The 16996-nt window shown below is 41.3% G+C and overlaps 1 protein-coding gene across 1 annotated transcript; it reads left to right on the forward strand.

Annotated features, from left to right (window-relative positions):
- Positions 1 to 6429: 6429 nt before the first annotated feature.
- LOC308167077 (tumor necrosis factor receptor superfamily member 12A) lies at positions 6430 to 12859 on the forward strand. Its single transcript, XM_080541437.1, has 5 exons — positions 6430 to 6568; positions 10595 to 10693; positions 11461 to 11604; positions 11983 to 12031; positions 12737 to 12859. Exons 1-4 carry the CDS (start codon positions 6481 to 6483, stop codon positions 12021 to 12023), a joined length of 372 nt encoding a protein of 123 aa, XP_080397563.1. The 5' UTR covers positions 6430 to 6480; the 3' UTR covers positions 12024 to 12031; positions 12737 to 12859.
- Positions 12860 to 16996: the final 4137 nt, after the last annotated feature.

Genomic DNA, 16996 nt, shown 5'->3' on the forward strand with positions numbered 1-16996 from the left:
TTGCTTTACCTTGACCTCAATGGCCAGCTCCGAAATCAAAATCCAACAAGCCGATTTCTATAGTCAGAGTGTCTTCGCCAATGTCTTGTCTACAATAAACTGAAATCAACATGTCTAGTAATCATTCTGACTAAAAACACTGTCTAGCTTGCTACTTGTGTTCAATAGCAAGTTTGGATTGTCAGACATTTCGTGGATAAACTATGACAAAGGTTATTTTATGAGGCATGAATAAAGGCACAAGAGACTGAAAGTAGATGTTTGTGCGCAGCCGTGTGAGCAAACTACAGGAATTGTTTACATTATTACATTTACATGAATATATTATATTACTGTTTTGTGCTGGGGGAAAGGGGGATAACAACAGGGCAACATGAGCTGCAGCAAAATGACCAAATCTAGTGGTTGTATGGTGTTTAGAGAGTGTGATAGAACTAAGGGATTTATTTGTCTAGAAAACTTAAGTTTGATATAAACCTGTTGATTAATAAGGTTATGTTTGAAATGGATAAGTTTGCACTTGAGTTAAGTCAAGTCTATTGGTCATTTGCACACAGGTTATAAACTATAATGAAATGCTTACATTGAAGCTTCCTCTCAACAGTGCAGTAATAATAACATACGTAAACATAACAACAATACACAATGAAGTAAGGCACAATACAAGTACTAAATCAATAGATTAGATTAGATTAGATTCAACTTTATGGTCATTGCATCTAACCAGAAGTGCAGTGATATAGAACATGATATTAAAAAAACATGATATAAAAACATGACAATGCTAGTGATAGGTACAGTAAGGCATGTAGTTACGGTAGTTTAGAGGTATATACAGTTATGAGCTATGTACAGTTATGGTAGCTTATGTACAGTATGTAATGTACCGATGTATAAAAGAGGCTATATCAAAGAGGTATGTGCAATGTGCAATATACAGCATGTGCCGGTAGTACTGTAAACATCAGTAGTGCAAAGGTTAAAGAGTGATCACATTGACCAGGGATGTGCAACTAGCAGTAGTGCAAGGCTAAATTGGATTGTTCAGTGTCCGGGGGGATCAGACAGCAATAACAATAATTTAAGCATAAGCATCTGGCCAGTGACAGGCAGGCCAAAAGGTTAACAATAAAGGAGTCTCCAGGAAGAGAGAGACGAGCTGGACAGATACATTTTGAATGTGCGTGGATGCTGTTACGGATGTGTCCATGGATTTGGTGACTATGGGTTAGCTCAACCAAAGTAAAAGAGGTGGTCAACAAGTTGTTTTGGAGAAGCTTCAAGGGTCCAAGATGGGGAGTTCACCAGGTCAGACCGTTTGTAAAATATCATCTTTGAGGCACATGCAGCAGGTCTCATTAAAGCATCTCCAGAGTGCATTTCTTACTGCGAATGAATTAAGTAAATTAGTTCATGAATTATTATTATTCCAACCGTTGTATTGTATTCTGTTGTATTGTATTCTGTATTGAAAATGGGCAACTGACCCGGCAAACGGGAAGAAAACAGGCGTAGCGTGAAATCAATAATTATTTTAAGGATATAAACTGTCGTTTGAGTTTGAGATTTATATATTTTTAATTCATGCAAATGCTATTGTTAACTACCAAAATATATCATGGCTTTACAGTTTAAATCCCATACATTTCCCATAAATCATCAAAACAGGTTTGACCTGCCTACGTCACACACAGCCTGGCACGGATAGTACCTTTCGCGACCCCTTTCGAAGGGTAGCCAAAATCGGCCTGGGAAGGTACAGCTCGGTACGGCTCGGTTGGCAGTGGAGAAAGCAAAACAAACCGGCCTCACACGGTACGGTACGGTAGTGGAAAAGCGCCATTATGGTGCTTTTCCATCTGGGTCCCGCATTAGTGCAGTTCGAATCAGTTCGGGTTCAGGTCGGGTCACTTTTGATCTGTTCTGGTTTTCCATTATACACACAGACCCGGAGCTAGTAGGAGGAGTAGACGATAGTAGGCGGGGTTACGCGTCATAACAGCGCGCAATGGTGGTGACGTATATTTTCACGAGACATAACAACAGCAACATGGAGCTATCCTATGCTTGCAGCTATCCTATGCCTTTCCCTCGGCATGTGGTATATTATTAACCGTGGTTTTTTGGAGAGAAAAGAGAGAAGACAGAAGAGCGAAGACAGAAGGAAGGATACTCGAAAGAGGAATGCTGAAAAGAGAAAGAAACTACTGTGGGCTATCGTAAGGAGATGGCTACTACTTTAACTCACTATAGCGTCATTGTTATGTTCAGGAGACGGCTACTGCCTGATTGTCTGCATGTTTGAATCATTTCTATTGGATTTTGTTCTGCACACATGTTGTTCTACACATAATAAAGTCATGTTTTTGAACCCTTAAAACCACTGCCTTCACTTGTCTGCTTTACGAACTGTAGCATCATTGTGTGCCGTCAACGGGAGTTGCACCAGCTGGCGCGGTACAGCACTCTCTCTATATATTTCGGGCTAAACTGTGCAGTGTAGCCGGCGTCCTGGTTCCTCCAGCAACCGGACACTTCCATAAATAACAACAAATATGTAATATGTAAATATGTATAATACCACGTTCATTGATAAAATGACGCCAGGGATGGAAAGGGGTGAAGGGGGATGATGAAGCGCTGGACTACTGAACGGCAGCACAACCAGGGTGCGAAATAAGGGGGAGCTCGGGGAGCTACAGCTCCCCTAGTGGTGACATGAGCTCCCCTGGAAACATGGTTTGTGACATTTTGGGGGAGCTCTAAAATATTCCAAATTGCAATGGATTTATTCCAAGTTGTGACGGATTTTACCTGGTGTAATATGATTTGTAGAGGCATACAATCTATTTTGATGTTGGTATTAGGTATATAAATGATATATAATAGCCTATATAGCCTACATATAGGCCTTTATTGGCTACAACTATGCGAAGGTAACAGAGCGGGGTGCACTGACGCTGAACCCCTCATAGTGATAAGTAGGTGGACATGGTGCGTGCTGCTGAAATAGCCGACATGCGGTGTGTGGTTTGAAAAAAGTAACGCCAGCTCAGTAAATAATTCAAACTTAATGTTTACTTATAGGCTATGTGAATGTGACTGCACCACACATGTGAACAGTAACAAAGCAAATGCAGTTTAATTTTATGAAAAACATTGACGCTGAATCCGCTTAGCCTATATGCTCCTGAAACGACAGAGCAAACACGCTACATTACCAGGGATAATAATTACAATGAGCCATTCATTAAAAATAGAAAAAATAATATTAGGCTATTAAATCTCACTTAATGAGAAAACTGGCATCTCCCATCGGTCACTATTTGTTGGCTATCTGGTGATATGGACGTCTTTGAGTGTCTAGAAAAGTGCTATAAGTCTAATGTATTATTATTTATTATTATTATGGACGTCACTTTAATCCGGCAGTTCTCAAGGTTTTTATGCACCAATCGATTCCTCTAGTCAGTGCGACTTTATCACATTCATTGACGAAAAGGACGACTCGCATGTATAGGTGGAAGGGAACATTCATTGTGAGCACGGAAAATGTGAGTCTCACAACGGCTTTGCATTGATGAAACCAGGTAGGATGAACGCATAGTTCACTGTCCATTCCTAAATGCCCTGTTTCCACCGTCAACTTTCCTCTTTAGACCTTTGGAGAGTGACATGATGTTTCTCTTGCTAGCAGGTTAAATGTTTAGCTAACTTCACCCAGCACGCAAACAACCAATCCAATAATAATGTGACCTTGTAAGTCTGGGAGGAGGGGGGAATAATTATCACAATAAAACTATGTTAAATAATTATTAGAATAAGTTAGGCTGCGCTACATCGTCAGTCCACACATTTATTATTCAAAAATATGGAAAAGGGTGAAACTACGTTTCAACGTTGTTGAGAATCACAACACAAACTTGCTAGTCAAGCCAAAATACTGCAACGTAATGGATTGGACTGCTACCTAAATAACTACAACACTACTTTACATTGTTAGCAGGCTCATAAAACAAGCCGTGTTAGTTGACTAGCGATGTGTCATTGATTTTCGACAACGCGGAAATGTATTCACATTTTTCGAAAGAAAAGTCAAAGCATTAGAACGTAGAACGGAACATCGCACGCGCGCTTTGCGCACGGAAAGCCACCGGCCCCGATTTGGCCAGATTTGTTTTTTCCGTCAGGAGATTTTTTTTTTGTTGCTTTAATCCCTGGGCTCCCCCGCACACCGTGATTTAATTCGCACACTGAGCACAACACAACGGGGAAATGCGATAAGAATTATGTCAAAATGCAGCACCAATCCTCATGCACAGATCAGCCTTAAAACATGTAACGTTAGATATATAACGGAGCGATGTATTTCTACGGAAAAGGCTGACTGACGCGGGCATTTGAATGGAATTCCGGGGTAGAAATATTCTCTGCCCCCGCTGTCAACTGGACAAGCGGTGCTGCGAGCAGCGGCCGGGTGAACTCCCGGTTCATCGAGTTTACGGTTAAAAGCATAACTTCTCGGGGTGTCAGCGCGGTGGTTAAGGGCTCAAAATGACCGTAGACAGATGGTGAAGTTAGCAAAGGAGTATTGTGTTTGTAACACCTCCACAGCCGGTGTTATTCACGGACAAAGCCCGTGCATAATAGCGATTTTTGTGTTGTGCTTGTTGTAAATAAAAGTTATATGATTCATTGAAATGACATTAAACTAAGATAATACGATGGTCAGCATAATTGTCCGAATCTTTATTAATAAGCTATTACAGAAACTGTAGTGACATTTTCCTAGAGTGAATAGTGGTATTTCAAGATGGCGGTTAGTGAAGAAATAATAGGGATGGGATATGGGATGACGATTTTCCATTGACCAATCAACGGTGTGCAGCGTCACACGTCACACGCAGCCTGGCAAAGAGACCCGGATATGAAATTTTAGACCCTGCTCCGATGTGGGACCTGGGACCTGGGACCGAAGCGACCTGGAACGACGAATGGAAAAGGGGAACGAAGCGGGCTGACCTGGGTCAGCACCAGGTCTGCACCGTAGTGGAAAAGCGGCTTTAGTGTCCTAAGTGGGCCACCCTACCCAGTTCCGTCAGGAGCACTTTGTTAAAGGTTACCATGACATTAAACTAGAAAAGCATCTGTTACTTATGATGACTACTTGAATTAACAAACTCATGGAACCATTTAACTCAGACAAGATGTTCGCCTTCTCTTGAGAACTTGTTTCATCTGTTTGATGTTAGCTCCTGTGATAGAGAACAACATCTCAGATAATGGGTTACAGGCTATAAGATTTTAGTACCAGGGCCGGGCTAAAGTTATACGAAAGAAAAGCCTATGCATTTGTTCAAATTCAGAATTCATCATCCAAGCTGTGTTCAGTTGTTGTGTGCAGGGGTTGAGGTGGTGTGTGGGTGGCTGTGTTTGGTTTGGTAGAAGTGAGTGGGCAGTATTAGGTCTGTTTGATTCAATGTTGTTGTTATGAACATACATGTTTGAGACAGAAGAACAGTTCTCATTTTTAACAAACGGTAGTGATCATTTTGTATTTGACACGTGTATAGAAGTTGTGTGTGAGTTTTACCAGTAAAACACTCACTTCTGCATGTGTGTTGAATACATACAGAATAACTTGGCACTGTGTCAACTGCATTAAATATTTAAATACAACAATGTCAGAAAAAAACAACTGAAATTGAACACTCGCTGCAACAGCTGCAAGAGAGTTACTCATGTGAACCAAGAAGATAATGATTCTCTTTAGACACATCCGATTTAGAACTTTCCCAGCATTGCTGTTTCTCAGAAACATACTGTACAAACTGTAGGCTACACGTTATAAAACTTCCTCTTTCGTGAAAGTAAAAAAAAAAACTAGGGTTTTTATTTTCCCTCTGTCTATGAGATGTAAGACCTTTGCCAGAGCCTTGTGTTTTTGGCCAGAGTCACTGAATGACGTCCACAGGCGTGGTAATAACAATGAGAGAAGCCTATTAATTCCAGACGACACACAGATGCCTGCGCTCCCAGCCCAGCTCAGGGAAATCAGAAAGGGTGGTTCTAGAATCTAGTATGTCGCTCTATTGAGCTCAAATGTCGAAATACATACATGTATTAAACATAACGGTGAAAAACGGTGTGCTTTAGTTGCAATAAACGAAACTAAAAATTCATTGTTTAATTCTTGAGTTTCCTGCCTTGCCTGCGTGCCTTGCCTGCCAGTCGGGAAAGGCTCGCTGAGCTTCGTGCGCAATCCACTAGAATCTGAGAAGCCTTCTACAGTACATAGGAAATGACTCATGTGTGAGCGTGGGTGTGTGCACGCTATTAAAACAAGGCGCAGACTACTCCGGGTGACTCATACTTGATGCTCGCTTTTCCATGGACTGAAAGTTACACTCCAAACAGCGCAGCGGATTGTTAAACAGATGAACTTTCGGGATTTGCGCTCATAGTCACAAACAAGCAACGATGATGGCTTCGTCAACTGTTCTCTGTGCGCTCTGTGGGCTCGTCATCGCGGCTGTAACGAATCTAAACGGAGTAAATGGAGACAACAGTAAGTCATATTATTATCTTTTAGGATGTAACTTTTATGGTTGTTTTGAAAAACTTTGTCAAAATGATGTTGATTGTTTTAATTAAGGGAAATAGAAAAAAGTCTACTTGGGGGGTGAAGTTTAGATGTCATCGTGACGTTTTTTTAAGCGGTTGAACTTTTTATCTCTTGAAATTTAATCGCTTGGGAATTCTTGTTTTACTGGACATGTAATCGCATGGCCACTTTAAGGGGCCGATAAAGAGGCGCTGCTTACGGAGTCGCTTCCTCTACCAGCTGCAGTTCACACCGGTTCCGCATTCCGATCGCCTTAATTCACCCCGTCCATGCCCATGGATGAAAAGGACAAACCTGATGGAAATGTCCCCTGGTCTGCCATTCACAGAGTTGACTAGAATTTAACTAGTTTATTACCGTCATTTAATGTAGGCCTGCCCTCTATTAACTTTTGTGAGAGCAATTTCAAGGAAATTGTGGGCAGAATCAAGAATTAGAAAGAATGCTTGCTTACTGAGATCTGGGACTCCAAACATCACATTTGATTTGGAGGGCTTTTGTCCATTTGTGTGAGGCCAGGGCATCAAGCCAGACAACCTGCCCGTCAAAGAGCTTGCTCTCTGTGGCATAGACCATGAAGTCTGGACCACCCACATTCCGTTGGTGGCGGGACTGTCATTTTACTGTCTGACCCTAACCCACTAATGAATTTATTTTCCACGATTATCTCAAATTAAATCTAATTGAATCCAATTTAACAGAAAACAAATTTCCTTCAACCCATATTTCCAAGAGACAAACAGCCTACACAGTCCACCATTAAGAGCAGACCAGTGTAACTGGCATCAACCAGCACTTATTTGTCAATGAGCACAATGACAGCTGATTTGACACAGTAATGTCACCCACAGGGTTCAAACTCAGGTCTTCAAGGTTACCACAAGACCTCTAGCCTACTTAGGTAAAGCCCAGGCATGTCAAGTGGCAAGGTTACACACCCCATGCGTCGTTCCAATTTTCAAGTAGTAGTAACTACAGTACACTACAAAACACTTCATGGCAGTACAGTACAGATATTCCTTGTATATATGCTGACTAATGTTTCAGTTTCCTACAATCACACACACTCATCTCTCTACCTTTGTCATACATCAAGTTTGACGCTCAGCGATGACTCTTTCAGTATCGTTTTCACTAGGTTTTGGAACAGCTGATGCTTCTGCACCAGTTACCTATGAAAGATGCTCAATGTGGACTATCTGTATAAGATCATGTGGAAAGCACATACAGTTGTGTCACCTCATCTCTATGTCAGACTGAAAATACATTACAATGTTAATGTAGTTAAATGATAAAAATATGATATTTTATATATATATATATATACTGTATATGCACACACTTTATTAGGGACACTATACTAATACTGGGTAGGGCCTCTCAAAACAGCCTCAATTCTTTGTGGCATTGATTCCACAAGATGTTGGAAACATTCCTTTAAGATTCTGGTCCATGATGACATGATTGCATCACGCAATTCCTGAAGATTTTTCAGGTGCACTTTCAAGCTGTGAATCTCCCGTTCTCCCACATCTCAAAGGTGTTCTATTGGATTCAGATCCATGATGACTGGGAAGGCCACTGAAGAACACTGAACTCATTGTCATGTTCATGAAACCAGTTTGAGACGACTTTTGCTTTGTAACATGGTGCATTGTCATACTGGAAGTAGCCCATTAGAAGATGGGTAAATCGTGGCCATGAAGGGATGCACATGGTCAGGAACAATACTCAAATAGGCTGTGGCATTCAAGCGATGATTGATTGGTATTAACAGGCCCAAAGTGTGCCAGGAAAACATTCCCCACACCATTACACCACCTCCAAGAATGAGAAGGTGTACAGGTGTTCGTAATAAAGTGTTTGGTGAGTGCGTATATATATATATATATATATATATATATATATTGTATATTTATAAGTGAGAAGTCATATTTAAATACCTAACACTAAACCTCACATAGCTACCGTATGTGAACAGTATTTTGCAGTGAGCTCAAGGTAGGAGGACAGCAATCGGCTTTATTACTGTAGCAGGGGAGCCTGGTGGAAGTAGAAATCAGAGGGCAGGCTCGTCGTAATGCATGGAACAGTATGAGGAATGGTATCGAACATGTGTTTGATTACATCCCATGCCTTATAATGAGCCCGTCCTCCAATTTATAATTTAATTAATTTTGCCATTTAGCAGACGCTTTTAATCCAAAGCGACTTACAATTACGAATTACAGGGACATGCCTTACTCAAGGGCACACTAGTAGTGGTGTGGTTTCAGGCGGGATTTGAACTCACAACCTTCCGATCACAAGTCCAACTCACTATCCACTAGACCACCACTACCCCAATTTCTACCTCCACCAGCCTCCACTGCTCTGTAAGGCAGTAGCCATCTCTGCATGTATCACTTGGATATGTGAGCTTTCAATGACGTTAGGAGGGAAACCAAGAAGGTTATCTTTATTACACTGCCACATCCTGGCAAATAACAGCCGGTATAAAGACACTGATTTTCATATGATCTCATTTGATATTATGACATCTGCCTACGTTGACTATCAAGTGCTTGGGTTAAGGTGCTGCCTTTATCACCAGTCTGCAGTGAAGCTGATAGACTTTGCAGGCTTTTCCTCTTCCTTATCACCGTGGGTATATTTACATGTGCTTCGCCTCCATTGTACTGTCGCTGTCTGTGGTTTCATAAAAGGATATTAGAGGTTTCCGCTGTGCACCGTGGTGTCTCTAGACTAGACTACAGTAGAGACACAGGCAGGGAAGGCTGGTGGGGGTAGAAATCGGAGGACAAGCTCATTGTAATGTATGGAATGGTCACAGGAGTAGGCTACAGTAGAGACACAGGCAGGGGAGGCTGGTGGAGGTAGAAATCGGAGGACAAGCTCATTGTAATGTACGGAAAGGTCACAGGAGTAGGCTACAGTAGAGACACAGGCAGAGAAGACTGGTGGGGGTAGAAATTGGAGGACAAGCTCATTGTAATGTATGGAATGGACACAGGATAGACACTTTCCCTACAGATCTGTATCAGAGAGGGGTAACAGTAGTAGTCACCACACCTTTATTTTCTGGGAAGTCACACACCCAACCAAAACAATGCTCTTCTTGAGCGCGCGCGCACACACACACACACACACACACACACACACACACACACACACACACACACACACACACACACACACACACACACACACACACACACACACACACTCAGCCGCAACATGCATATACTTGTGTTCACAGAGAGTAAGTGATTAATGTTGTTCATTCATTTGCATGTTAGAACATCGGTAGTGAATACACATGAACGTAAGCATACAGACCTGCCCAGAGGAATTCCCCAGCAGCTCATTTCACCAGAAGAGGAAACCACAGGGTTCTTCGGAGCCACTCCATTTCTACTGCTTGATGTCATACCATTTCTTAATCACTGAGCCAAAACAAAACAATTCCTCACTCTCGCGTCACACTGACTGTATTCTGCATACCTTTGGGGGGGCATTTTAGAGGTTTTTCAAACATCTGCAATAAGCTAAACAGTTTACTGGTCCTGCACCTTGAGAACCAAATGTCTGGTTGAATAGTCAGTGAGCAGTAGGCCTACAAGGAAATGTTTAAGGAGGGGAACATCAATTATAAAAGTGAATTTGCTTTGGCAGCCCAGATGCATGTTTCTCACTGAGCAAATATTGCATTTTCCTAACGTACTTTATCATTACCATGATTATAATCAAACAATAGCACAATTAATTCCTTCCTCAGCCCAAGCTCTCAACAGTTTATATGTCATGCAAGATATTATGGGCTTTGAAAGGTATTCACACAAAATACTCGAATCTAACGCTACTTTAAATTGTCAGAGAATCAGAAGAAATGTGATAATTGGTACAGCCACTCAAGTGCATGTTTCGTAAGGATTTATTTTAAGGTCTTCCTTCCATGTTTTTCCGCAGGCGTATGCAGCAGTTCAGAGTTCTGGAGTTCCGATATGGACAGGTGCATTCCCTGCTCAACATGCAAGAAGTTTCCTAAGACGCCATCTTGTAACACATGTAAGTAGAATCAGCAGATGATTCAAAAGAAAAGATCTTTGGAGCCCTATTACAATGTAGCCCTATTACAATGTACCCTATTACAATGTACCGGTACCCTATTACAATGTACCCTATTACAATGTACCCTATTAGGCAAGGCAAGGCAAGTTTATTTGTATAGCACATTTCATACAACAGGGGCAATTCAAAGTGCTTTACATACATTATTTAAAATTACAGCAAGAGGAGCATAAGAAAATAAAAATTACAATGAATAAAAGCAAATATAAGAAGTAAATAGATAAAACATTTAAAAAGACAATAGTTAATGGAAAAAAGACATTGATAGAAGTGTTTGTGTTTAATCATAACTGGTGCAAAACATGAAGGTTTTTAGCTTAGATTTAAATATTTTAAGGGTTTGGGCCTGTTTGATTTCTTCAGGGAGTTTGTTCCAGGAGCATGCAGCAGCGTGACTGAAAGCTGCTGCACCGTGTTTTGTTTTTACTCTTGGAATTATTAGCTGATTTGTCTCAGCTGACCTTAGGGACCTTGCGGGAATATAGGGTGGGAGGAGATCTGATATGTATTTTGGTCCAAGACCAGTTTTGTGATTTGTATGTAATTATGAGGATTTTGAATTCAATTCTCTGAGAGACTGGTAGCCAGTGCAGGGATCTCAGGATTGGTGTAATGTGTTCAAATGTCTTTCTTTCTATTACAATGTAGCCCTATTACCATGTAGCCCTATTACAGATGTCCTGCTATGTGTCCCTCCTTCCCAGGTACAAAGGACGAGAGCCCTCATCTCGTCTGGAGATTATTAGCCATTACTAGCTTCTCCGTCCTAGCCATCGTTCTGGTCGCTGTGGTTCTGATTGTTGGGGTCATGGTGCACCGGCGCAAGGTGCAGAAACGACCGCTACGTGGTAAGAGGGACACGTGGACACGACCAATATTCTCAATGTGGTCACGTCTTTGGTAGTGATTTTGACATAATACCATAAAGAAGCTCATGCCTAAAATGGCAAGTGGAAGCATAATTAAACCTACCAGTGCCTAGCTTTATAAACAGTATTCACAATGGCCTTTATGTCATGGCATCACACACACACACACACACACACACACACACACACACACACACACACACACACACACACACACACAATCACACACACACACACACACACACACACACACACACACACACACACACACACACACACACACACACACACACTTCAAGTTTCCTCCGGTAGAAGCTAACCTCTAAATGGCCTCCTCATGTCCTTCCTGCCCTACAGAACCTGTGGAAGAGACAACAGGACCTCTATTTCAAGCATGAGCATTTCAGTAGGTATGCACCCAGTATTGTACCTTCACACTTGGTTATTTTAACATGTTGATGATTTGGGATTGAAAATGTAATATAACAGTTTTAGGGGGGGGAGTTTAGCTCTATGGTATTCTTTCATTCATAGCCTGCAATTACGGTAATTTACAGTTAGGTCATGTTAGTTCTACCATGCTTTCTGGAAACCCAATCTGTAGAAGAGGCTGGTGGAGGTAGAAATTAGAGGACGGGCTCATTGTAAAGCATGGAATGGATTGAGGTGTGTTTGATACAATCCTGATCCATCCATCCCATGCCCTGTCCTCCGATTTCTGCCTCCACTGATGTAATCAGTGTAGTTGGTAATAACTGGGGGATGTTGAGAATTAAGTAACAAAGTAATTTCTGGATGACTCAGCCTCTACGTACGTAGGTGTGCTTTCACTAAAAATGAAAGTATAAAAACATTCAGAATTTTGTATTCTAATCAGTTTCACTATAACAATAGATATTTGTAGTAAATTTGTAGTGATTAAATATTCACTCAGTACTGCTATAAATAGTTTGTTATACCCTTTATACATACCGTAAGTAAAACAATTAAAATATAACATTTTAAATTAAATGTAGAATTCAAGAGCAACATACTGTCAACATACTGTGAGAAAGGGGGCAGGGGGGTGTTGAGAATGAAGTAACTAATGAATGTCTTGTATGACTCACAGCATCATAACCTGATGTTGATGTGATGGAACCAAGGGAAGACTTTTGAGGAACTGAAGTCAGAAGACTTGCTGTTCTACGGACTATACTCTGACCACCACACAGGGTGTTCTACCAGTAGAGTTGTACCATGTTTATTTATTACACTGTTTAGTTAAAGTAATGTGTTCAGTTCTCTAACTCAGCATATATCAGAGCCCTCACATGGAACTGTGTTGACTCCAGGGGAGGCTGGCGGAGGTAGAAATCAGAAGACAGGCTCATTGTAAATGCATGTCAGATACCATTCTTCATTCCATTCCATGCGTTACAGTGACCCTGTCGTTCGATCTCTACCTCCACTAGCCTCCCCTCGTTGACTTGCGCTGTCTGTCGATCACTTGTCTTGTCTTTGCGGAGGACTTTTCTCTGAGTAAGATCATGACATGTGTAAAGCCTCGTTCTCTCAGAACCCCACAGCTCTAATTGTACTGATGATCATTGAGTAGAAGAGTATTATTATTTTCATGTTTTAGCTAGTACAGATATTGCAATAATCTAGGGTTGTTATCATATTAGATATTTTGAGGAACTTTGGTGAACGTGAGGCACATCTTTAATGATTAGGAGACATAACATCTTGCAGTAACTGCCAGTGCGTGGTGGACATGTATGACAGAAGTTTAGCTTTATTTGGTCAGTAAACGACCTTAAAAACTACCAGTAACACATGGTGCCTTGACTTGCCACCAGCAGGATATGAGTGTTGCCTACTAGGCAATGGAGGCTGGTGAAGGTAGAAATTGGTGGATGGGCTCATTGAAAGTAACGCATGGAATGGAATCAAGATGCCATTCTTTTTTATTTTTAAAATTTGTTTTTCAGATTTGATCCCTTTTTCACCCAATTTGGTAGCCAATTGAACCCAACCTAGCATCCAATTATCCCCTGCCTATTGCGAAGGATCCGCCGCACGACCCCGTGGCCGGCAGTCCCAGAGGAGGCCGCCAGGCAGACTAGCTGACTGGCTCCTCGAGCCCAGCACCGTTATTCCGGCACCCCGGGGGCGGTGTTGCGCGACGGATCCTTGTCCGGAAATACTCCTATACTGCCCTCGGGAGCGGCCGCCCAATATGTCGCTCCCCGTGTGTGCCCCAGCCATATCCGGATCTGGCGAGCTGGGATTCGATCCCAGTCCCCGGTGGGCAGCTTGCACTAGTGGCCAGTGCTTAGACCGCTACACCACCGCGGGGCCAACAAGATGCCATTCTTGATTCCATTCCATGCATTATAATGAGCCCGTCGTCAGATTTCTACCTCCACCAGCCTCCCTTGCTACCTAGGACAGGGCTGTGTTTAGCAGAGTACAACGTTGTAGAATGTTAAGATAAAAACATATTATATCGAAACAGATAAGCTTCTCTGACATGTGTAGTAAGGAATCATGTCAGTTCTATTTATGACATTTCTATCTGCAACATTCAGAACGTTGCACCCTCTTGAACGCAACCCAGGTTTGGTCGACTGTTACGACTATTTCAGACTAAAAGGTTTCTATTTGCTGGTCATATACAATAACCTCTTAGCTATGACTGTTATTGTGATCAACACACAATCTCTGATTATGAACTCATGTTTGGCACATTTAGGCCTTATGAATGTACCTTCAAGTTTTAGGCAGTTATATCTCGTATGTGCTTCCATGTTGAAACTTATATGCACTTATTTTTTTTTTCAAGAATGGGTTACTTTCAACTCTAGTCATGTTAAAAGGTGATGCACTGACTCTGTACTCTTGCCAGTCAAAAGGGGTAGAGGGAAAATGTAAGACGGTATTTGTCAATTACAGGTCATTTTACAATTGTATTGTAACTAATACTTTATGTAGATGATAATGTGTTATATTACTGTGTAAGAGCACTATGCAGGAGAACAGTGAAGGCTGGTGCAGGTAGGAGGACAGGCTCAAAGTAATGCATGGAACGGAATTAGGAATGGTATCAAACACGTTTGTTACCCTTCCTCATTCCATTCCATGTATTACAATGAGCCCGTCCTCTGATTTCTACCTTCACCAGCGTCCTCTGCAGGAGAAGTTACGTGACACAGGGCTTCCCTAATAGTTGAAATGTTCAAGGTTAAAGTGGTCCAGAATGTTTAGTTTATGTATGTTTATTCTACTCTTCCTCCCCCTCCCAAGATGGACACAAATTAGGAATTGTTAGCGCATCCTGTGCTCTCCACGGTTGGAGTGAAAGGAGATGAGTCAACGCCTGTGGGACAGAGTATTTGTAACACTATTAGTCACTGAATGTCAACGCAGCAGGGAATACAATTGGGGAGGAAAACAGTCTGAACCTTCCTGAAAAGTTCAACCATCTGTCTTAAACATCTGTGCTAACTTGGAGCACCAAGCACACACGACATGGCAGACCCAAATAATACTGTGGTGGCTCTGATGTTTTCCTCTCACATTGTCCTTTTCAGCATTGGTGGATGGTCACCAGGTCAGCCCAGTCCAGCTCAGCTCGGTTTAGCTTTGTGGTGTGAAATGGGGGTCACAAAGTCGCCTGATCTCCCCAGACTGTTTGTGCGGTTAGCCAACACTATACTGGCATGACAACAACAGTTGTCGTAATAGGAGTTGGCTAATATAACAAACTGTCTGAGTTGAGACTAGGTTAATCTAGAGGTGGTGTCTCAACAACTGGAGGGTAGAATAATCACATATTTCAAATGACTTGGGAACTGAACATACTTTTTGATATCTAGGGGCCTATATTAAATGGATCTGAGAATATTGGCTGCTTGCTTAGCTACCAGCAGAAATTAAAAAAACAAAACATAATTTATTTTTCATTATATCTTTTATGATACTTTGTTTCATGGCAACAACTAAATGTATGAATACAAACTGCCAAATGAACCCTGCAAAAATGTGTACAAAGGTTCTGTGACACCAGTTGACAAACATGTTACTGAGCAATAACTAACAATGTCAGTGTACAGGTAGTATAGGTTTCTTTCTCTATTAGGTTTATGTATATTTCTACACTGTGATAGTGCTATAATTAGCACATGTTACACCAGTGAAGCCTGCCTTTTTGTGTATGTACTGTAGTTGTATTTTCTAAATAAAATTATGTTCATGAGTTTACCATAAACTGGTTTGTCTTTTTCATCCGCATAGCAATAGCTTGTATGAAGTTGCTCAACATGTGTTCCCCTTAATATAGATGCTCTGTCTGATACAACTATCAGAGGCAGGTGGAGGCAGAAATTGAGGACAGGCTCATTGTAATGCATGGAATGGAATCAAACACATTTTTTAATCTCATTCCATGCATTACGAGCCCTGTGCTACCTCCACAAGGTATTCCCTGTAGGATGTTTGATAGGGGCATCTGATTTGCACAGCAGCGCACCATGGATGGAGTTAACACTTTTGCAATTGACACAAGTACACACTTCAGGCTGCAGGGTAGAGAAATAGGACCAATTAGATCTCTCTCACGCTGGGACATGCTGTTATGCAAAACTAACACACTTAAGATTTTTTTCTAATAATAATGATGGTGATTAATGTAAAGATCAACAAAAAACTATTCAACAAGTGAAATGATGGTGATCAGATTTCAACTGTTAGAAGAGGAAACATGGTGAAACTTTCCACCACGAAGACTGAAAAGAACAGACACTTTTTTTTTTAAAGTCGTTTAATTTCAACAACTACTTATCCAGATGTGTTCAGATCCTAATTAACTAAGTTCATAGTCCTAACAAGGAAGTAAAAATCTACATTTCAAAGTGACAAAATATATACAGGGTTATATAAATATGAATAAAATATTTATCATCAGACTTGAGTTTTTCGGACACTTACAATTCAATAAAATCAAATGTGTGGTATATGCTTTTTTAATTATCATTACACAATAGCTAATTTAGCAGTGATTTCCAGAAGGAAGTCCTAGCATGAATGTACAGAAGGGGAGAGAACCCAACCAGTTTTCATCATTCCATTATTTACACACCTCTGAGAAATGCACATACATGGACACATATTGGGACTGCGGTCCTGGGTAGAACACCAGAGGAGTGTGTAGTAGGGTAGTACAATAATAAGTGCCAGAGGATTTGGAACCCATAGAATGAAGAATTCTAACATTCTGATTCTATAGTGGAACCAAAGTCAGTCTAAAGACACATCATTGCTGTGATCAGACAACATTCCCTGCATGCAGGCTATCTGATTTACATATGAAAATACATGGTGCAAATCC

Source organism: Nansenia antarctica (genome assembly GCF_963989245.1).
Source record: "Nansenia antarctica genome assembly, chromosome: 11".
NCBI classification, from domain to species: domain Eukaryota; kingdom Metazoa; phylum Chordata; class Actinopteri; order Argentiniformes; family Microstomatidae; genus Nansenia; species Nansenia antarctica.